This window comes from Oncorhynchus nerka, linkage group LG10 (genome assembly GCF_034236695.1).
Source record: "Oncorhynchus nerka isolate Pitt River linkage group LG10, Oner_Uvic_2.0, whole genome shotgun sequence".
Taxonomy (NCBI): Eukaryota; Metazoa; Chordata; class Actinopteri; order Salmoniformes; family Salmonidae; genus Oncorhynchus; species Oncorhynchus nerka.
In genome coordinates this window covers 57111583-57136440 of record NC_088405.1, presented here as the reverse complement: position 1 = coordinate 57136440, position 24858 = coordinate 57111583, and the positions used below count along the sequence as shown (strand labels likewise).

The window sequence follows — 24858 nt, the reverse complement described above, 5'->3', positions numbered from 1 at the left end:
TTTGTGGACATTAACAGAAATACTTATTTGCTTTTAATTTGCCCTGCTGCCTTTCACTCTACTGGGGTTTGGCTCCGATTGCTTACGTAAGTCATTGAGCCATGCTAATTCCCAAGTCATGTTACTGCCACTTCCTTTCATTCTTTGCTTGCAGTTCACGCAATTTTAATGCATAAAAAAAATGGCTTTCCAAGATCGTCTGTGTGCTGTTGTCTCAGACATTACAACTCTTTGAGGTCAGGGAATTGAAAACCAGGCCTGGGGTTTGTGTAATAATAAAACTAACCCGGGGGAGAAGAATGGACTCAAGTGAACTCTTTCACAGATAAACTTCGTACAGTATAATATTAATGGGAATGTCGGTGTAGGCTAAACATTGTATGACATTGTGTTTATTCTAATGCCATTTGTGTAGATGTGTGTTTGTCTTTGTGTATTTTCTTCTTCAGGTTGCAGGCCCAATAAGACTGAACTGAACTGGCATTTTAATTTCAGCTTTGATTTAGGGACAAGGCAGAGTCCTCTCCATTGTACTGCCATGACATGAAAACTAACGAGATGGATTGGATTAATGGAGCGTGTTTAAAAAAAAAAGTGTGTGTGTATTTTGAACCTTTCTTTTTTCCTATTCTAAAGTACTCAAAATGAAAGGAAGCCCATTCTACAGCTGGAGGTATGCTCGTTGCTGGTATCATGTAGGAGCACTGTGATTGGTGTAACTCAAACTAGGATTATGTTTCTAGGCCTGTACTTTTGGATCAATTTTCTAATTGTCACTTTTATCAACCCAGATGTGGGGTTGATCGTGTAGGCAGAGTTCGGTGTCCTTTTTAAAAGGGGGCATGGATTATATAATGTCAGCAAAGAGCAGACAAACATTGATTCTCAGAGAGGAGGCAGAGAAAGGACGATGAATTCCTGCACTCTTAGAAAAAAGTGTTCCTAAAGGGTTCTTCGGCTGTCCCCATAGGAGAACTCTTTTCGGTTTCAAGTAGAACCCTTTCCGCAGCGGATTCTACATGGAACCCAAGAGGATTCTACATGGAACCAAAACGGGTTCTTCAAAGGGGACAGTTGGGGACAGTTGAAAATCCCTTTTTATGTTCTAGACAGCACCTTGGTTTCTCCCTTTCTCTATTTTTCATCTGTCCCCTTCCCCTGACACTCACTGCACACCCTCCTTCCCATTGACCTTCATTGTGATGCATCTGTGAGCTATGAATATTACATTTGGAAATCTCTCTAAAGCGGGAAACCAATCACTCACTGACAGCTGAGATTAGGCCAAAAGTGGCTGCCAGGTCAGAATAATAATGACAATATGTGGTTTGTTTGGCAGAGACTCACAGCAAAGCTCTAAGCACAAATAACGTAGAGGATTAAGGTATGCACTGTCCTGGTCCTGAGCTCTCAGTGTGTACACCTGTCTCAGAGCAGTGGATGCATCATCCAGCACCTCTGTCACATCCACACACATCATATTTTAGCTCTGCCCCTGCTGCCCAGCAGCCACCTCTTATCACTGGCCCAATACAAGGGAAAATATTTCAATTATGATCAGCATGGTGTCAGGCAGTGGCCACAGACTAACACAGACTAACTAACACAGACTAACTGTGGCCTCCATAAACATAGTACCAATTGCCCTGCACGCACACACACACACACACACACACACACACACACACACACACACACACACACACACACACACACACACACACACACACACACAATTGTACTAAAATAGTTCAAACGCCAGCCTGCCTATCTCCCACTCTCCCAAACTGTCTCTATGGTACATATAGCCCTTTCATTTTTCCTTATTCTTGTCATTTGTTTGGTTTTATTCAAATTTCACTTGCTTGCTTTTTAATCTGGCCTAGATGCACATGATAGATCCATTCTGTAATTTGTCCTGATTTCTATTGTCTGTGAGGATAATAAAATAAGGATTTGAACAAATAGCCCATGTAGACATTTTTATGGAACTCACCATGCACACCTCCCTACATAATCCAGAGCATGATAATTGTAACTCAGTATGTAACACCCACCCATGTTTGATTGATTGATTGATTGATTGTGCAGTAACCAGTCATGTCCCAGTTGAGGGATCTTATCAGTTGCATGAGTTGTGACTCCTTAAAGGCTGTCAGTCAAGCTGATCCCCTCCTCTCTCCATCTCCTATTGGCTGACTGTATTTTCTATTTATTGGCAGGATTCCAGGGCCAGCAGTGACCTGCCATGATGTCCTCATTCTGGGGTATTCAGCTGGAGAATGTTCAAAGATGTTAAGAGCGACACCAACACCCCTCTTCAATCACTGGGATCCAACAGTTACCTCTGGGGGCAGCTCCTCCAACCCTCTGCCCTCCTCGAACAGACCACACCTGTAGACTACCTTCATCATTTTCCATCAAGCATGAATCTGCACGGCTACATCGACAGGTACTTGCATTTAGAAAATATCCTAAAGAAGAAAGGAACTTAACATGATGTCTTTATGCAAAGCACCCTCTGTTAACATTGGAGCAGGCACTCAATATCCTACCTTACCTCTCCAGGAAAAACATGACACAAAAGGGATATTCTGTCGTGTCCTTGTGATGGTACCTCATTGTGATGTCATAATGCATTATTGGGGTATGGGTGAGAGGTCACAATCAAAGAACAAAAAAACATGTACAAGAGAAGGATGTTGCCAATGCCTTCCATAACCCCTTTAGCTGGTGAAATAACAATCTCAGTTCATATGTGAATGTGTAGTGTGCACACTCTAGGTAAGAACTTTAGTTTATTTTGATTAGAAATAAGACTTAACATTTTTCATCATTTTTGCTTTCTAGATCTTGTTTTTGGCTCCGGACATCAGCCTATAGTATGGAATTATTCATTTCCTGATACATGGTGTTGGATGTGCATGTTGAGTTGCTACTATAAAATAGATCAATACCTGATACCTGTCATCCAATGAGCCAGGTATGAGAGAAGAACCCCATGTTGCTCCACTTCACATTGCAGACAGAGTTCATATATTCTCACAGTTCAAATATTTATGAGCACATTTGACAGCGGCACTATATTTAGTATACTTTGATGATAGACATTTCCTTCTCAGCATATCTATATAAAGCACAGACTAGAATCCATTTCTAGTGTGAGATCATGTCCAAGGAAATACTCAGGACAGTGACACACCAGGATTTAGCTCCTACCTGCCTAAACAGTGCAATATGACGGTCAACCTAGAAAACACTGTATGTAGAATAGCTGTAGCACTAAAGGGCTTCACTTTACAACAACTTATCATACCTCCATCTGAGTTTTGTCAACGTACCTGTGCAGGCCTCTGCCCGGTTCTGATTACTCTAACACTTTCCCTGCACTGTGAACAAGCCTCAGAGAATCAGCTGAAGGAGAAATCAACGTAAAACAGGAGGCTTACGGGAAGAACCCATGTGTACTTTAAATGAGAAATGTTACTATATTCACTTAATTAAGAAATATGACTTTTGAAAGTATTTATCAGTGTATATTCAAAAGGTTATTGTATGTTTGGCATGATACAATACTCTGGACATGATTTTAAACTTTACAATGTTTTATGAATATGTATGTTTTTTTGATATCTTTTTTATATTTTGACCTAACAGTTCTTAATGCTACTTTTTGTGACTTATTCAAGTGCATTGTGTAGTCTACTGTATTATATTTGTAGTGCGATAATACAGCATTCAATTATTTGATCTGATACAGTGTACAGACAGACAATCTCAAGTATTTTATGACCAAAATGTTATTTTCAGAGTATCAAAGTGTTCACAGACATAGAGTAGTTGTTCTCCCAGCAAGACCATAACGTGCAAAGATTTAATGCCAGGAGTTAGGTCTTAGAAATGAGAAACTAGAACAGACAAGACAGCAGTGTGTCCATGTGACAATATGGAGGGAAAGGCCAAAATAAGGAGAGCGAGATAAGTAGAGAGAAACTGTGAAGACGAGCGTGGGACAGAAAGACTATGCTACTAATACTATTCTATTCCTTTGACGTTAGTGCATGACTTTATAGGCCGAACACTCACAATCCATCCAATCTCATTTGAAATGCAATACTGTACTTAAATCTTACTACACTGGTCAAAAAAATAAAGGGAACACTAAAATAACACATCCTAGATCTGAATGAATGAAATATTCTTATTAAATACTTTTTTCTTTACATAGTTGAATGTGCTGACAACAAAATCACACACAAATTATCAATGGAAATCCAATGTATCAACCCATGGAGGTCTGGATTTGGAGTCACACTCAAAATGAAAGTGGAAAAACACACTACAGGCTGATCCAACTTTGATGTAATGTCCTTAAAACAAAATTAGGCTCAGTAGTGTGTGTGGCCTCCACGTGCCTGTATGACCTCCCTACAACGCCTGGGCATGCTCCTGATGAGGTGGCGGATGGTCTCCTGAGGAATCTCCTCCCAGACCTGGACTAAAGAATCCGCCAACTCCTGGATAGTCTGTGGTGCAACGTGGCGTTGTTGGATGGAGCGAGACATGATGTCCCAGATGTGCTCAATTGGATTCAGGTCTGGGGAACGGGCGGGCCAGTCCATAGCATCAATGCCTTCCTCTTGCAGGAACTGCTGACACACTCCAGCCACATGAGGTCTAGCATTGTCTTGCATTAGGAGGAAGCCAGGGCCAACCGCACCAGCATATGGTCTCACAAGGGGTCTGAGGATCTCATCTCGGGACCTATTGGCAGTCAGGCTACCTCTGGAGAGCACATGGAGGGCTGTGCGGCCCCACAAAGAAATGCCACCCCACACCATGACTGACCCACCGCCAAACCGGTCATGCTGGAGGATGTTGCAGGCAGCAGAACGTTCTCCACGACGTCTCCAGACTGTCTGTCACATGTGCTCAGTGTGAACCTGCTTTCATCTGTGAAGAGCACAGGGCGCCAGTAGCGAATTTGCCAATCTTGGTGTTCTCTGGCAAATGCCAAAAGTCCTGCACGGTGTTGGGCTCTAAGCACAACCCCCACCTGTGGAGGTCGGGCCCTCATACCACCCTCATGGAGTCTGTTTCTGACCATTTGAGCAGACACATGCACATTTGTGGCCTGCTGGAGGTCATTTTGCAGGGCTCTGGCAGTGCTCCTCCTGCTCCTCCTTGCACAAAGGCGGAGGTAGCGGTCCTGCTGCCGGGTTGTTGCCCTCCTACGGCCTCCTCCACATCTCCTGATGTACTGGCCTGTCTCCTGGTAGCGCCTCCATGCTCTGGACACTATGCTGACAGACACAGCAAACCTTCTTGCCACATCTCGCATTGATGTGCCATCCTGGATGAGCTGCACTACCTGAGCCACTTGTGTGGGTTGTAGACTCCGTCTCATGCTACCACTAGAGTGAAAGCACCGCCAGCATTCAAAAGTGACCAAAACATCAGCCAGGAAGCATAGGAACTGAGAAGTGGTCTGTGGTCACCACCTGCAGAACCACTCCTTTATTGGGGGTGTCTTGCTAATTGCCTATAATTTCCACCTGTTGTCTATTTTATTTGCACAACAGCATGTGACATTTATTGTCAATCAGTGTTGCTTCCTAAGTGGACAGTTTGATTTCACAGAAGTGTGATTGACTTGAAGTGTTCCCTTTATTTTTTTGAGCAGTGTATATATATCTCCATCATATAGGTTGCATGGGAACACACTAAGTTCGTCCTATACACAGTTATTTGCACTGAATCCAGAACCTGGTTGCACTACTCATCTACCACAAACTGCAGTGCAGCTGTAGTTCTCATCAATGTTCCAGATCTCTCTTGATCTCTTTCCCCTTGTTAAAGCTCTCTGTGAGGTCACTGTGTGGGGGAGGTGCTACACTAATTATGGTAAACATGTGGGCTCTGCCTACTCTGCCTGTAGGGAGGGAAAACTGCCTGAGCATTGTGTAAAGACACCTTTAGTTGGGTTACAGAAAATATCCAACTGAATTCAGACGTCATGTGCTCTTTATGGGTGTCAATGCGTTACCCCAGTACATGTGACATGAGGACAATGAGATAATGGTGCTTAATCCAGATTCAAGTCATGATTATTACCAGGGATAAAATGTAATCTGGATGAATTTAGATCCCAGGAGTTTTGAGAGAACATCCTAAGCAGCCAGTGGCTGTGTGATGTGACCTGAGACCTCAAGCTCTACTTTGACAGAACAGATGTTCTGTGGAAACCAACGGAGGAGTTTAAAACCTGTAACGGCGTATCTACTTTGTACTTTGTGTTTTTTATTTTTTTTAATACAATATACTTTTTTATATCTGCTGTAATCTCTGAACTTGGCTTGATAGCACAGGAGTGTGTTTGTGTTGCTTGCTTCAGTGTCATGCAGATGTGTCTGTCTCCGTTGGGCGGCTACACTGCTTATTCCTGCATTCTACATTTCGATTCTACAGTCTACTGTATCTGCCTGCCTTTCTGCAGGACTTCCTGTGTTCTAGGTGGGTGGAGGGTGGGGACACAACCCACAACGCTGATTGGTAGATGAGAGAGTGTGTGGGAGAGAATGGCCTTGCTTACATTTTTAAAATTCAAAAACAGTTTGGATGTTGTTTCTGTTGTTTATTGTCCCGCTTGTAGATGCGTATGTGAATAAAGCTTTTAGAGCTGTGCTTCTACGGGTCAGTTTCTTTCCGAAGGCCATTATTGAAGTTATCGGTGTTGATCGGATACTTAAATCATCAGGCCATCATCAACCCAGTTTCTCACTCCAGTGCTCCATACTGAATCAGGGAGATTGATTATTAAACTGAGGGAGATGTTAAGATTCAGGAAGTAGGAGGTAGAAACACAGCTTTCTCCTGGCGATGTTCTTCTTATCTTAATGACGTTAAAGACATGCCCACACTGCACAGTGAAACACTGATGGATGATCTCCACTATGACAGCACAGAGCCTCTACCCTGCAGTCCGCTGCCAACGATTGATGGGAGTGGGCTGGTTGCTAGGAACCACCCAGTACCTAAGAAACGGTTGCCATGACAACTGCACCAGCTTCCCGTGATCACAGAGGAGGGGAGATTATCATGAACACCCTGCATTCTATTTAGTCTCCATCACTCCCTCTCAATTTTGTGTGTTCTGTCTCTGCGATTTAAATCTGTCTGCGATGTGATTGCCTTTGCACAAAATAGTTCCTAACTCATCAAATCAAATTTTATTTCTCACATGCGCCAAATACAGTAGGTGTAGACCTTTCAGTGAAATGCTTACTTACAAGTCCTTAACCAACAATGCAGAAAAATAAGTGTTAGGTAAAAAACAGACAAGTAAAATAACTACTCCTGAGGTGCTGACCTGTTGCACCCTCGACAACCACTGTGATTATTATTATGTGGCCATGCTGGTCATCTATGAACATTTTAACATCAGACTACTTTTCTAGGGAGTTTTTCCTAGTCACCGTGCCTCTACACCGGCATTGCTTGCTGTTTGGGGTTTTAGGCCGCGTTTCTGTACAGCACTTTGTGACATCAGCTGATGTAAGAAGGGCTTTATAAATACATTTGATTGATACAGCTGTTGAACCATTTGAGGATCTATGGACCCATGCCAAGTATTTTCAGTCTCCTGAGAGGGAATAGGCTTTGTCGTGCCCTCTTTCATGACTGTCTTGGCATGTTTGGACCATGATAGTTTGTTGGTGATGTGGACACCAAGGAACTTGAAGCTCTGAACCTGCCCCACTACAGCCCCGTCGATGAGATTGGGGGCGTGCTCCGTCATGACACAATATCTCTGTTTGGCTAGAGTGGGAATGACACTTTATTATCATCATACTGTATGCCATCTTGGGCAATGATAATGAATGAATCTTGAATGCATACTAGCTATAGTTTGGCACTCCAGTATTTCAGTAATCATATTCAAGCCTCTGCATAGTGCTCCAGTTACAACAGTCAATACCTTCTATATGCAGCGCCAACCCCAACAAACCTCTGCTCTCTTGCTCTCCCTCCCTCTGTCTCGGTGTGAAGACCAACACTCGGAGACTAGAAGCAAGTAGAGTGAACATTTAATGGATAACAGACAAGAAACAAACAAGGACAGCGTCTGGACAGGGGAAAACATAACGACATCAATGCTGACACGGGGACGGAGGAACAGACAGATATAGTGATCAGACTGGCTAGACTAGCTTCAAAGAAGCATCTTCAAGAGCGAATGGAAGGAAAATCAACTCTATAGTGTTAAGCGGAGTGACACAGGGGAACCCAAGAGCAGACTCAGAAGAGGAAACATGGATAAATAAAGAAAAATATTTATTGTTACAAAGGGAGATATGGAGTACAGATCCAGGGAAGCTCAGAAAAACCAGATGTGGAGACTGAGGTTGGAGTTAGCTGAGTAGAACAGGGTAAACAGGTCCTGAGGGGAGTCCAAGGTAGTGGGGGTGAGTAAAATCCAGAGCAAGGTAGTTGGGTGGTGAGATGTGGAACGGGAGACAGGAGACAGAGTGGTAAACTGCAATGAGAGGATAAACGGTGTCAGGCAGGGAAACAGGCACAGCAGAGTAACAGGATCTTGAATAATCATAAATGACTAAAATCACGAATTGTCTGAGCAGAGATTACGATCTGGCAGTGTGGAAGTGGCAGGACTGGGTATTTGCAGAGGTCTTGATTATGGAACGAGTTGCAGCTGGTAGGTATCTGCTCTAACTCCAGCACACCTGTCACCAACCACACAATCACACATAGAGGGAGAGGGAGACAGAGAGCGTACAGGGGGAGTAACTGCAGGTCAAGAAGACACCGGATGAACACCAGATGGCATAGCAGAAGCAGATGTGACATATAGTTCTGTTCAGTACTACATGACAAGTCACCGGATACCGGATAGCTACGAAGAAGAACAACAGTAGAAGAGTTGTTGGAACCATTTCGACAATCAGAGCCTTACAAGTGTGCCGCGAAAAGGCCCAACCCTCTTTCCAAGGCTGCCCCATTCACAGAGAGATCCCTAGGCATTTCACATAAATACATTTATGATTTCTTGCTCAAAGTGGGTGGCGGTGTGTGTGCAAAGTATATGGTTTTTGTAGGTGAGACTAGTTTCTGAATGTGGCCTATGTTAAGTGTCTCTGTCCCTCTCTCTCCCTCTTCATCTCTTCTTTAAAACCTGTTTGGGAAAGGCGTGCCGATAGCGGGACACCTCGACAACATCCGGTGAAATTGCAGAGCACCAAATTACTATAAATGATGCTATAAATACTATATACTATAAATATTTAACTTTCATAAAATCACAAGTGTAATACATCAAAATAAAGCTTAACGTCTTGTTAATCCAGCCACCATATCAGATTACAAAAACGCTTTACAGCGAAGGCAAACCATGCAATTATCTGAGGACAGTGCCCTGCATACCAACACATGAAAAACATATTTCAACCAGGCAGGTGCGACATGAAAGTAAGAAATAGCGATATAAAAAATGTATTACCTTTGATGATCTTCTTCTGTTGGCACTCCAAAAGGTCCCAGTTACATCACAAATGGTCCTTTTGTTCGATAATGTCCTACTTTATATCCATAAAAACTTAGCTGACGCGCTTCAGTCAATAATCTATCCAGTTTCCCTCCATCAAAATGCATACAAAATGAATTCCAGAACCTTACTAATAAACTTTTCCAAACAAGTCAAACAACGTTTAGAATCAAACCTTAGGTATCCTAATACGCAAACAAACAATCAAATTTAAGACGGAGAATAGTATGTTCATTACCGGAGATAAATAAGAAAGAACGCGCTTTCTTCCACGCGCTTGAAAACATTACAGACAGAATGGGAGCCACCTAGAAAAACTACAATTTCTGAGTCATTTTTCCAAAAACCAGCCTGAAACTCTTTCTAAAGACTGTTGAAATCTCCTGGAAGCCCTAGGAACTACAATTTGGTAGGACTTGGGCTTATAATTATAGTACTAGCCATTGAAAACAGTGGTAAGCTGAAATTTCTTTTTTTGGGATGGTTTGTCCTCGGAGTTTCACCTGCCATATCAGTTCTGTTATACTCACGGACATAATTGTAACAGTTTTAGACACTTTAGAGTGTTTTCTATCCAAACTACCAATTATATGCATATCCTAGCTTCTGGACATGAGTGACAGGCAGTTTACTTTGGGCACGCTTTTCATCCAGACGTGAAAATACTGCCCCAATTCCCAAAGACATTTCAACAAGCATCCATGTTGTTGTCATTTCGCAAGGGACCTGTTTTCAGCGTATTACATCTCCAGTCAATAACCGGTGCAGAGTGCGTGTGTTTATCCTCTGTTCCCATTTAATTAGCTAGTAAATAAATAAATAAACCAATTTGTATAGTACTGAATCATAAGTACGGCTCTGGTTTTTGCAGATGCAAAGAGGATACGACTGTTCAGAATGGTGATATGATATGAGGTTATGATTTATAAGTTGACTGTTTATAGATGTGATAGGTAAAGACCTTTTAGAGTTTAATTTGGGAGATGGTAACTCTTTAAAGAACCGCTCTCGTGGTGCCCCAAATCCTAATGTTAATTGTTACATGATTAATTTAATCTTGTAACAATTAAACATAGTTAATTAGATACATAACATTATTCAGGTTAATATTAAGGTCAAGTCACAACACTGTGCAGCGACGCTCCCCATCCATGCTGACAGAGGTTGAGAGGATTTGCAGAGAAGAATGGGAGAATCTCCCTAAATACAAGTGTGACAAGCTTGTAGTGTCATACCCAAGAAGACTCAAGGATGCAATCGCTACCAAAGGTGCTTCAACAAAGTACTGAGTAAAGGGTCGGAATACCTATGCAAATGTGATATTTCCGAATTTGTATTTTTTTGTTTTGTCATTATTGGGTATTGTGTGTAGATTGATGAGGGGCAAAAACAATATAATCAATTTTAGAATAAGGCTGTAACGTAACCAAATGTGGAAAAAGACAAGGGGTCTGAATACTTTCCGAATGCACTGTTAAACAAACTCTACATTATGACTACAGATGACGGTTTAATAAATGACAACAGATGACTGTTCATTATGACTACAGATGGCTGTTAATTATGACTACAGATGATTGTTCATTCTGACTATAGATGGCTGTTAATTATGACTACAGATGACTATTTAATATATGACTACAGATGATTGTTCATTATGACTACAGATGGCTGTTAATTATGACTACAGATGATTGTTCATTCTGACTATATATGGCTGTTAATTATGACTACAGATGACTATTTAATATATGACTACAGATGATTGTTCATTATGACTACAGATGGCTGTTAATTATGACTACAGATGACTATTTAATATATGACTACAGATGATTGTTCATTATGACTACAGATGGCTGTTAATTATGACTACAGATGACTATTTAATATATGACTACAGATGATTGTTCATTCTGACTATAGATGAATATTCATTATGACTACAGATGGCTGTTAATTATGACTAAAGATGACTATTTAATATATGACTACAGATGGCTGTTAATTATGACTAAAGATGACTATTTAATATATGACTACAGATGGCTGTAAATTATGACTAAAGATGACTATTTAATATATGACTACAGATGGCTGTTAATTATGACAAAAGATGACTATTTAATATATGACTACAGATGACTGTTCATTATGACTAGAGATGACTGTTTAATATATGACAACAGATGACTGTTTAATATATGACTACAGATGACTGTTCATTATGACTACAGATGACTGTTCATTATGACTACAGATGACTGTTTAATACATGACTACAGATAACTGTTCATTCTGACTACAGATAACTGTTCAGTATGACTACAGATGACTGTTTAATACATGACTACAGATAACTTTTCATATGACTACAGATTTACATTTACATTTAAGTCATTTAGCAGACGCTCTTATCCAGAGCGACTTACAGATGACTGTTCATTATGACTACAGATAACTGTTCATTCTGACTACAGATGACTGTTTAATACATGACTACAGATAACTGTTCATTCTGACTACAGATGACTGTTTAATACATGACTACAGATGGCTGTTAATTATGACTAAAGATGACTATTTAATATATGACTACAGATGACTGTTCATTATGACTAGAAATGACTGTTTAATATATGACAACAGATGACTGTTCATTATGACTACAGATGACTGTTCAGTATGACTACAGATGACTGTTTAAAACATGACTACAGATGACTGTTCATTCTGACTACAGATGACTGTTTAATATATGACTACAGATGACTGTTTAAAACATGACTACAGATGACTGTTCATTCTGACTACAGATGACTGTTTAATACATGACTACAGATGACTGTTCAGTATGACTACAGATGACTGTTTAATACATGACTACAGATAACTGTTCAGTATGACTACAGATGACTGTTTAATACATGACTACAGATAACTGTTCAGTATGACTACAGATGACTGTTTAATACATGACTACAGATAACTGTTCAATATGACTAGAGATGACTGTTCATTATGACTACAGATGACTGTTCATTATGACTAGAGATGACTGTTCATTATGACTAGAGATGACTGTTCATTATGACTACAGATAACTGTTCATTCTGACTACAGATGACTGTTTAATACATGACTAAGATAACTGTTCAGTATGACTACAGATGACTGTTTAATACATGACTACAGATAACTATTCATTATGACTACAGATGGCTGTTAATTATGACTAAAGATGACTATTTAATATATGATTACAGATGACTGTTCATTATGACTAGAGATGACTGTTTAATATATGACAACAGATGACTGTTCATTATGACTACAGATAACTGTTCATTCTGACTACAGATGACTGTTTAATACATGACTACAGATAACTGTTCATTATGACTACGGATGACTGTTTAATACATGACTACAGATAACTGTTCATTCTGACTACAGATGACTGTTTAATACATGACTACAGATAACTGTTCATTATGACTACAGATAACTGTTCATTCTGACTACAGATGACTGTTTAATACATGACTACAGATAACTGTTCATTATGACTACAGATGACTGTTTAATACATGACTACAGATAACTGTTCATTATGACTACAGATGACTGTTTAATACATGACTACAGATAACTGTTCAGTATGACTACAGATGACTGTTTAATACATGACTACAGATAACTGTTCATTCTGACTACAGATGACTGTTTAATACATGACTACAGATAACTGTTCATTATGACTACAGATGACTGTTTAATACATGACTACAGATAACTGTTCAGTATGACTACAGATGACTGTTTAATACATGACTACAGATGACTGTTCAGTATGACTACAGATGACTGTTTAATACATGACTACAGATAACTGTTCAGTATGACTACAGATGACTGTTTAATATATGACTACAGATAACTGTTCAGTATGACTACAGATGACTGTTTAATATATGACTACAGATAACTGTTCAGTATGACTACAGATGACTGTTCATTATGACTACAGAGGACTGTTTAATATATGACTACAAATTCCTGTTCATTATGACTACAGATGATGAATAATAATGACTACAGATGACGATTAATAATGACTACAGATGACGATTAATAATGACTACAGATGACGATTAATAATGACTACAGATGACTGTTTAATAAATGACTACAGATGACTGTTCATTATGACTAGAGATGACTGTTTAATGTGTGACTACAGATGACTGTTCATTATGACTACAGATGACTGTTTAATATATGACTACAAATTCATGTTCATTATGACTACAGATGACTGTTTAATATATGACTACAAATTCCTGTTCATTATGACTACAGATTACTGTTAATATATGACTACAGATGACTGTTAATATATGAGTACAGATGACTGTTCATTATGACTAGAGATGACTGTTTAATGTGTGACTACAGATGACTGTTCATTATGACTACAGATGACTGTTTAATATATGACTACAAATTCATGTTCATTATGACTACAGATGACTGTTTAATATATGACTACAAATTCCTGTTCATTATGACTACAGATTACTGTTAATATATGACTACAGATGACTGTTAATATATGAGTACAGATGACTGTTAATATATGACTACAGATTACTGTTTAATACATGACTACAGATGACTGTTCATTCTGACTATTCTCCCTTACCTCACCTCGCTCATCAACTCATCCCTGACCGCTGGCTACGTCCCTTCTGTCTTCAAGAGAGCGAGAGTTGCACCCCTTCTGAAAAAACCTACACTCGATCCCTCCGATGTCAACAACTACAGACCAGTATCCCTTCTTTCTTTTCTCTCCAAAACTCTTGAACGTGCCGTCCTTGGCCAGCTCTCCCGCTATCTCTCTCAGAATGACCTTCTTGATCCAAATCAGTCAGGTTTCAAGACTAGTCATTCAACTGAGACTGCTCTTCTCTGTATCACGGAGGCCCTCCGCACTGCTAAAGCTAACTCTCTCTCCTCTGCTCTCATCCTTCTAGACCTATCGGCTGCCTTCGATACTGTGAACCATCAGATCCTCCTCTCCACCCTCTCCGAGTTGGGCATCTCCGGCGCGGCCCACGCTTGGATTGCGTCCTACCTGACAGGTCGCTCCTACCAGGTGGCGTGGCGAGAATCTGTCTCCTCACCACGCGCTCTCACCACTGGCGTCCCCCAGGGCTCTGTTCTAGGCCCTCTCCTATTCTCGCTATACACCAAGTCACTTGGCTCTGTCATAACCTCACATGGTCTCTCCTATCATTGCTATGCAGACGACACACAATTAATCTTCTCCTTTCCCCCTTCTGATGACCAGGTGGCGAATCGCATCTCTGCATGTCTGGCAGACATATCAGTGTGGATGACGGATCACCACCTCAAGCTGAACCTCGGCAAGACGGAGCTGCTCTTCCTCCCAGGGAAGGACTGCCCGTTCCATGATCTCGCCATCACGGTTGACAACTCCATTGTGTCCTCCTCCCAGAGCGCTAAGAACCTTGGCGTGATCCTGGACAACACCCTGTCGTTCTCAACTAACATCAAGGCGGTGGCCCGTTCTTGTAGGTTCATGCTCTACAACATCCGCAGAGTACGACCCTGCCTCACACAGGAAGCAGCGCAGGTCCTAATCCAGGCACTTGTCATCTCCCGTCTGGATTACTGCAACTCGCTGTTGGCTGGGCACCCTGCCTGTGCCATTAAACCCCTACAACTCATCCAGAACGCCGCAGCCCGTCTGGTGTTCAACCTTCCCAAGTTCTCTCACGTCACCCCGCTCCTCCGCTCTCTCCACTGGCTTCCAGTTGAAGCTCGCATCCGCTACAAGACCATGGTGCTTGCCTACGGAGCTGTGAGGGGAACGGCACCTCAGTACCTCCAGGCTCTGATCAGGCCCTACACCCAAACAAGGGCACTGCGTTCATCCACCTCTGGCCTGCTCGCCTCCCTACCACTGAGGAAGTACAGTTCCCGCGCAGCCCAGTCAAAACTGTTCGCTGCTCTGGCCCCCAATGGTGGAACAAACTCCCTCACGACGCCAGGACAGCGGAGTCAATCACCACCTTCCGGAGACACCTGAAACCCCACCTCTTTCAGGAATACCTAGGATAGGATAAAGTAATCCTTCTCACCCCCCTTAAAAGATTTAGATGCACTATTGTAAAGTGGCTGTTCCACTGGATGTCTTAAGGTGAACGCACCAATTTGTAAGTCGCTCTGGATAAGAGCGTCTGCTAAATGACTTAAATGTAATGTAAATGACTACAGATGATTGTTTAAAATATGACTACAGATGCCAGTTCATAATGACTTCAGATGATTGTTTAATATATGACTACTGATTACAGTTCATTATAACTACAGAGGCAGGTGTTAGTCATTGTCTCTGATTGGAACCCATATTTAGGTAGCCTGTTTTGTGTTGGGTTTTGTGGGTGCTTGTTTCCTGTCTTTGTGTTTTCTCCACCAGGTAGGGCTGTTTCGGTTTTGCCACGTTTATTGTTTTGTAGTTTGTTCATGTTAAGTGTCTCTTATTAAAGAACCATGAACTTCAACCACGCTGCGTTTTGGTCCTCCTCTCCTTCCCAGGAAGAAAGCCGTTTCAAGATGACTGTTTAATAAATGACTACAGATGACTGTTTAATAAATGACTACAGATGACTGTTTAATGAATGACTACAGATGACTGTTTAATAAATATCTACAGATGACTGTTTAATAAATGACTACAGATGACTGTTTAATAAATGACTACAGATGACTGTTTAATAAATGACTACAGATGACTGTTTAATATATGACTACAGATGACTGTTTAATGAATGACTACAGATGACTGTTTAATAAATATCTACAGATGACTGTTTAATATATGACTACAGATGACTGTTCATTATGACTACAGATGACTGTTTAATGAATGACTACAGATGACTGTTTAATAAATATCTACAGATGACTGTTTAATAAATGACTACAGATGACTGTTTAATATATGACTACAGATGACTGTTTAATGAATGACTACAGATGACTGTTTAATAAATATCTACAGATGACTGTTTAATAAATATCTACAGATGACTGTTTAATATATGACTACAGATGACTGTTCATTATGACTACAGATGACTGTTTAATGAATGACTACAGATGACTGTTTAATAAATGACTACAGATGACTGTTTAATGAATGACTACAGATGACTGTTTAATAAATGTCTACAGATGACTGTTCATAATGACTACAGATGACTGTTTAATGAATGACTACAGATGACTGTTCATAATGACTACAGATGACTGTTTAATAAATGACTACAGATGACTGTTTAATGAATGACTACAGATGACTGTTTAATAAATGTCTACAGATGACTGTTCATAATGACTACAGATGACTGTTTAATGAATGACTACAGATGACTGTTTAATGAATGACTACAGATGACTGGTTAATAAATGACTACAGATTACTGTTTAATAAATGACTACAGATGACTGTTCATAATGACTACAGATGACTGTTTAATAAATGACTACAGATGACTGTTTAATGAATGACTACAGATGACTGTTTAATAAATGTCTACAGATGACTGTTCATAATGACTACAGATGACTGTTTAATGAATGACTACAGATGACTGTTTAATAAATGACTACAGATGACTGTTTAATAAATGACTACAGATGACTGTTTAATAAATGACTACAGGTGACTGTTTAATGAATGACTACAGATGACTGTTTAATAAATGACTACAGATGACTGTTTAATAAATGACTACAGATGACTGTTCATAATGACTACAGATGACTGTTAATATATGACTATTCATAATGACTACAAATGACTGTTAATATATGCTGTACATCAAACACTACATTAGTTTGCCCAGTTTGTCATATCTGAAATGTCTAAATTGAAGCCTACCAGTAATTTTTAATGAACCAATGAATCAGATTCAGGACAGGTTGCAGCTAGTTGTGCATTGATATAGCCATATGCATAATAAAATGTCAAAAGTAGCATATGACATGCCGACTTACGTATTTTACAAGTTTTTTAAAATGTTTGATTCTCCCATGTTGACATGCAGTCAGCATCGTAGGAGTTGAAGCAAGAAAGCAAGAAAGTAGACAGCGATCGTTGTAAAGTAAGTGGACTTCTGGGAGTCAGCACATATCTGATAAGGGTAGCAGATAGTCTAGTGGTTAGAGCTTTGGGCCAATAACAGAAAGCTTGCTAGCTCGAATTCCTGAGCTGACGAGGTGAAAACTCTGTAGATGTTCACTTAAACCTAATTGGTCCAGGGTTGCTGTTAATAATGGCTGACTGTGAGCGCACTCTCTGAGGGTGTTGCAGGGGGAGTTGGGATATGCAAGAAACACATGTGTATAATACATGCTTGTCCATGTGTGAAATAGTACAGGTGCAAATATCCACTATCTACAGTTTCTCCACCTCTATTCCCTTCTCTTGCTAGAGGTAGTTGACTGTGTCTGGCTGACTCTGACCCAGATTTATGCTCCTCATCACCTGGATGCTTACTCATTAAACTGTCCATCATGCTAACCATGTATATATAACGTGCAGGCTTTCATCATGTACAGTTTGGATCTATGCAAACACTGAGCCACTGGGTGGCACTCTAGAACCATCATCTGCCTCACCATATGTGTGAGGATCGAGAATTAATTCAGTGATGTACATGTGTACTAAGTGTAAATATACCCCAAGCTCTTCTAGCACACCATTGTTTATTGAGTCCGTTGTACAGCTGATAGGCTTACTGTTACTGGGTCTGTGGGTCATGCCAATCATTATCATAAGGAACGCACAGCAGACTATCACATACATTGACATTGCTATATGTGAATGTTGATGTAGTTCTATTAATTGGTGCCTCTTCCCTCTCTATATGTTTGTGTATCTCAGCTCAGTTGCTCCTTAGTGCTCTGATGTAGTTTTGTGAGTCTCTAGTGTCATCCTTCAATCGTTCAGCATTCTTTTCAAGTTCAGAGTTATCTGCAATGAATCTTTTGATCTATTCTGTATTTATGTGGCCTCTCTCTCTTGGGTCTATGGCTAAGCTCTCTCTCTCCCTCCCTCGTTTTCTCTCTCTCTCTCTCTCTCTCTCTGTCTCTCTCTCTCTCTCGGGTCTGTGGCTAAGATCTCTCTCTCTCTCTCTCTCTCTCTCTCTTTCCCTTTCTCTCTCTCTTGGGTCTGTGGCTAAGCTCTCTCTCTCTCTTTCTCTCTTTCTCTCTCTCTCTCTTTCTTTCTCTCTCTCTCTCTCAGGTCTGTGGCTAAGCTCTCTCTCTACCTTTCTCTCTCTCTCTCTCTCTCTCTCTCTCTTTCTTTCCCTTGCTCTCTCTCTCTCTCTCTCGGGTCTGTGGCTAAGCTTTCTCTCTCTCTCTCTCTCTCTCTCTCTCTCTCTCTCTCTCTGTGTCTCTCTCTCTCTCTCTCTCTCTCTCTCTCTGTCTCTCTCTCTCTCTCTGTCTATTTAGTCTGGAATTATTCTCAGAATAAAACTGTGTTCTTGTTCTATGGCAGGATGAGTTTCTTGTCTGACTTCTGAGTGCCGCTCCTGTGTTCTGGCTTAACAGAGTCGCTAAACTGAGTGGCGGTTGGACGGCAGCTCTCCATGGTGCTGAAATCAGACTCCACGTAGTTTCTTTATTTTAAAACGTTTTTGGGGGAGCGTTCTTCATTTTTATTAGTCATATATTGTTTCCCCTTTCTCTTCGACTGACTTTTTACTGATAAAAACCACCAGACATGTATCTAGTTGGATTGCACATCAGAATCTAACAGCACTGCACAAAACGTTTCACCGCTTTTCATTCTGCCTTCCTATAGCCTATGCCAGCTCTTTTCTCTGGAGTCAGTTTACGGTTCTCTTGTGGGCTTTTTTATCATTCAAGTTACTCTCCACACCGTGTCAGTGTCTACCAGCAAAACGCTAATTTACTCAACTCCACCTAGGGACTAGGACAAAGCCTATTATACGCCGACTGTCAGTGAAACTGTAATGAGGTGGCAGACGGTGAGGTTAATGTTTCTCGTTAGGATAGCAACATCATCCATTGTTTTCATTTGGTTCTCTTTATTTCCGTCACACTGTTCGGATTACCTTTGTGAAAGGATTGCTTAACAGTGACTGCATTCGAGAACCGTGAATGGGTTTGGATTGTGAATCTATTTTGGCTGTTGCTTTGTATTCGGGGTGCTGAGTCTGAACAAATGACTTATTCCGTTTCCGATTAGTTAAAACCGGGGACATTTGTTGGGAATTTGGCTAAGGGTGTAAATCTGAAAGTGACTGAATTGGAGGCAAGCAGGATCCAGATAGAAACGGGAACATTTAAGAAACATTTTGAAGTACATTTAAACACTGAGGGTTTCTTCAAGCGTTGTCTTAACAACCTTGTTTGCCCTGAAAGCTTGGAGGATATTGTGATTAATCCTTTACGAATGTACAATGTTGAAGTAATTATACTGGACAGAAACGACAACGCACCACATGTTCATGTGAAATCGCAGACGTTTCGGATTGCTGGGCTAACTGCACCAGGAGCTAAATGTCCTCTGCCTGCAGGAGTAAGGGAGCAACTATACAGAGTCATATAAGCTCTCCCCAAATGACCCTTTCACACTATACGTGCGTACTGAGGCTGATCCTGGTCCATCAGTAGAGTTAGTGCTTCAGAAAACGTTAGACTGAGAGAAACATGCTAGGATCAAGCGTGTACTGACTGCTATTGATGGAGGAAAACCTCCGAGATCAGGGACCACATAAACAATTGTCAACATACTAGATGAAAACGATTATATATTATTCCAAACATATGGTTTACTTATTTGCCATTAAACTGTTTTATTTCTGGTTAACATATGACGCATAGGTAATGCGTTTTTTTTCTCATTGAGCAGTGTCATGGCCGTTTAGTAAGCAAAACGCATGGTGTCGCTGTAGACGGTGGATATGAAACCTTGATTTCGTTCTAGGGCCCCTCCTGTGGTTATCAGTGTTGTGTAGGCTTTTGTCAGAATAACACACCGTCAGATTCCATCTGAAACGACAGCCCTTCCGCGACGGCATAAGATGTGGTTGTTTTCTGAAATATATGTCTGCTCTTAGAACACTAGAAGCGTCGGGTGAACAGTGGATTTAACGATGGGCCATGCCGTGCATTGTGGATATCGCTGGATTCCGGTTGTACTGCTTCTTTGCGTATGGAATTTATCTTCGGGACAGATTATCTACTTTGTCTCAGAGGAGGTGAACAAGGGAACCGTTGTTGGGAATATATCCAAGGATCTGAACCTCAATGTTCAGGACCTGGAGTCTCATATGTTTCAGATTGTTTCCGGCTCTAACAAGAAGTATTTTGATGTGAATTTAAAGACCGGGGCTCTGTTTGTGAAGGAAAAAATTGACCGAGAGGAACTCTGTATGACCAGTGTGAAATGTTCTCTAAACCTGGAGATCATTGCACAGAACCCTCTCAACATGTATCGTTTAGAAATCAATGTGCTAGATATGAATGATAACGGACCTTCATTCCCAATACATGTTCATACTTTGAATATAACCGAATCCACATTTCAAGGCGAAAGATATCCCCTGCCCAGCGCTGACGATGCTGATATAGGAAGTAATACAGTGAAAACATACAAGTTGAGCCCGAATGAACATTTCTCTTTGGATGTACAGAGCGGCAGCGAGCAGAGCATGTCTGCTGAGTTAATACTACAGAAAGCTTTAGACCGAGAGAAACAGGCTGTGATCCAGTTGTTACTGACTGCTGTTGATGGAGGAACACCTGCCAGATCCGGGACATTACAGATAATAGTGAATGTGATAGATGTGAACGATAACAGTCCCGTCTTCAGCAAACAATTGTACAAAGTACGTATAGCAGAGAACATACCAATTGGCACACATTTAATCAAACTGAACGCAAACGATGTGGACTCAGGTGTAAATGGGGAAATCGTTTATTCTTTGATAAGCCACGGGAAGGAAAAAACATTGGACGCGTTTCAAATGAACAGAGTGACTGGTGAAATCACAGTTAAAGGAACTATTGATCGCGAGGAGAATGCTGCGTTTGAGCTGCATGTACAGGCCAAAGACAGGAGTGCTAGTCCTCGCACAACGCATTGTAAAGTCTTGATAGAAGTGATTGATGTCAATGACAATGCTCCAGCAATCTCAGTGACTTCAATGATGAATGCAGTCAGAGAGGATGCAAGATCAGGTACAGCAGTTGGTCTAATAACAGTGTCTGATAAAGACGGGGGTGTAAATGGAAAAGTACACTGTAAAATAGTAGACTCTGTTCCATTCAAATTGCTGTCCTCCTATAAGAACTATTATTCGTTAGTGGTAGATGGATCTCTAGATAGAGAGACTACTTCCCAGTACAATGTGACCGTTATAGCTACAGATGAAGGCATCCCACCTCTCTCCAGTAACAGTGTCATTTCTGTTTACGTCGCTGATGTGAATGACAACGCGCCTCGCTTTTCAGAAACTATATTTAATGTTTATCTAAAGGAAAATAGTCCCGTTGGAGGGCTTATTGCCAGCTTGACTGCCCATGATCCAGACATGAATGAAAACTCTCAGATGTCTTATTCGTTTTTAGAAGGCAATAATGGCAAACCCTTGTCTACAATGATAAACATAAACTCATTAACTGGTGAGATATATAGCATACAGTCATTTAACTTCGAAGAAGTGAATACTTTCCAGTTCCACGTTCAGGCCACGGACTCTGGTGTTCCTCCACTAAGCACCAACGTCACTGTCAACGTTTTTATCCTGGATGAGAATGACAACAGTCCTGTGATTCTCCCGCCATATTCTGACCACGGCGCCTTTAATTCTGAGAACGTTCCCTATTATGCTGAAGCGGGATACTTTGTGGCCAAGATCAGGGCCGTAGACGCCGACTCTGGTTATAATGCGCTGCTTTCTTATCACATCTCCGAACCAAAGGGGACCAATCTCTTCAGAATAGGAACCAGCAATGGAGAAGTACGGACTAAGAGACGCATGAGTGACAATGACTTAAAAACTCACCTGTTGGTCATTCTGGTGTCTGATAATGGCGAACCTTCACGGTCTGCCACAGTGTCTATTGATGTTGTGGTCGTTGAAAGTACAGGTGACTCGCAAACAACTCTCAGACAGCTGCCTGTAAAGGAGGAGAGTTTCTCAGATTTAAATCTGTATCTGCTCATCGCCATTGTGTCAGTATCAGTGATATTTATACTGATCCTCATCAGTTTAATAGCTGTAAAATGCCACAGGTCAGACGGCAGTTTCAGCAGGTACAGCTCCCCAATGATCACCACGCACCCTGACGGCAGTTGGTCTTACTCCAAATCTACCCAGCAGTATGACGTGTGTTTTAGCTCCGACACACCAACGCCGTTTCCACCTGCTGATGGTGAGCTGATCAGTATTAATGGAGGGGATACTTTTCAGAGGACGCGAACTCTCCCTAACACAGAGAAGGTAAGGGCAACTATTCATTTGGCGCTTTTTTTCATTGCGTTGTCGTTTATTTCCGACTGAAATATTACTATTTTCTTGCTTGCACTTTGTAAATATTTTCTTAAATATGTAAAAAAAATCTATCGCACGAATTTAAATCCTTTATTACTACTAAGACAGTTCGAATTGTATTGGTGCGGTTTTGGTTAGGTAAAAATAAGATCAAAATCAATACGGCACGCTGTTAGGCGTCTCTGTTCAGCACCATGGACAGCGACATACGGCTGCTTTGGTTAGTGTCAGTCTCATTCCTGCCAACATGTTTTCTCGATTAAATTGATGCATTGTTATTAATAGTCTCCTCTATTATATAAATATACCAACCTGTCGAAATATAGTAGTTCAGTTGTTTATTGCATTCAGATTTATTTTAAACTGCAAAACCAACTATTTATATACCAGGGTTGGCTGGCCTTCTCCAGGCTCTCGTAGTCACCAGTATACTTTTATTTACAAAGCCATTTTGGGTTTACCACCATTTTATTTGCCATTTTTATTCGTCATAAATGTGGTGGGTACTCTCTTCCTTCGCAGGACTTTATCCTGCTAACTGTTCCAAATGTCCGAACTGAATTTGGTAAAAGGACTTTTATGTACTCTGCCCCATCGGCTTGGAACGCCTTACAAAATACTTTTAAACTGGAAGAACTTGTCCCGATTGGTGTTTTTAAATTATTGATGAAAGATTTTGATGCTGATTCCTTACACTGTCAATGTAAAAAATTGACTGTTTTATGATTTTCTTATACTCCCGTGAATTCGATGTTTTTTTTACTAGATTACCTGTAGTTTTTCATGTTGTCTGTCTATAATTGTGTAATGACTTGGTGCTGCCTATCTTGGCCAGGACGCTCATGAAAAAGAGATTTCAAATCTCAATGAGCCCTTCCTGGTTAAAAAAAACTGGTCTGTGAACACCATAACTGGTCATCCGCTGTTTGGCACGTTGGGCTAAGCGAGAAGATACTTGTTGGAAGAAAGTGTTATTCATTGGATCAATTTGGTTATTTGTTTATTTGTTTGTTGTGTAGACACCCCTCATGTTAGATTCTAACACCGTGAAGAACTCAGATAAGGCTGTGTTCTTGTTTAAGAGCGCAGTAAGAGCACTTGGTGTCGCTGTAGACCGTATATTCAGCTGACAACATTGTGGGGCTCATTCTTCCCCTAACTCCCACTGCTGAAGGTAGAGTCAGGGGATCCACTTTAGATAGGCATGTGTGTAGAAACAACCGTGGTATACTAGAGATTTGTCTTATACAACGCGATGTTAGCAATATTATGAATCTACTGTAAACAACTCACAGAAGGTCTGTGCATAGCGATGGACCTTTCCGTGCATTGTGGATATTGTTGGATTCGGATTCTGCTGCTTCTTTGTCTATTTTGTCTCAGATGAGGTGAACAAGAGAACCGTTGTTGAGAATATAGCCAAGGACCTCAACCTCAATTTTCAGAAACTTGAGTCCCATATGTTTCAGATTGCATTATGTTTTGAACCTAAACACTGGCGTCCTATTTGTGAATGAGAGAATCGACAGCGAGGAGCTGTGTGAGAATAATCTGAAGTGCAGGCCATTACGCACAATCATCTGAATATTTTTCGCGTTGAAATAGAGATACTGGATATAAATTATTATGAACCTTCTTTCTTGGTAAATTCACTGGCATAAATTAAATGTTTACGAA

General features: G+C 40.8%; 1 protein-coding gene across 1 annotated transcript; it reads left to right on the top strand.

The window, feature by feature from the left end:
• Positions 1-20778: 20778 nt before the first annotated feature.
• LOC115136262 (protocadherin alpha-2-like) lies at positions 20779-24311 on the top strand. Its single transcript, XM_029671856.2, has 2 exons — positions 20779-23130; positions 24201-24311. Exons 1-2 carry the CDS (start codon positions 20779-20781, stop codon positions 24309-24311), a joined length of 2463 nt encoding a protein of 820 aa, XP_029527716.1.
• Positions 24312-24858: the final 547 nt, after the last annotated feature.

What these genes read in the sequence shown, in the direction of transcription:
- LOC115136262 (XM_029671856.2), top strand. Translation starts at nt 20,779, where the DNA reads ATGGGCCATGCCGTGCATTGTGGATATCGCTGGATTCCGGTTGTACTG. An exon ending in CTCTCCCTAACACAGAGAAG is followed by an intron (nt 23,131 to 24,200) that starts GTAAGGGCAACT and finishes TTTGTTGTGTAG; the next exon opens with ACACCCCTCATGTTAGATTC.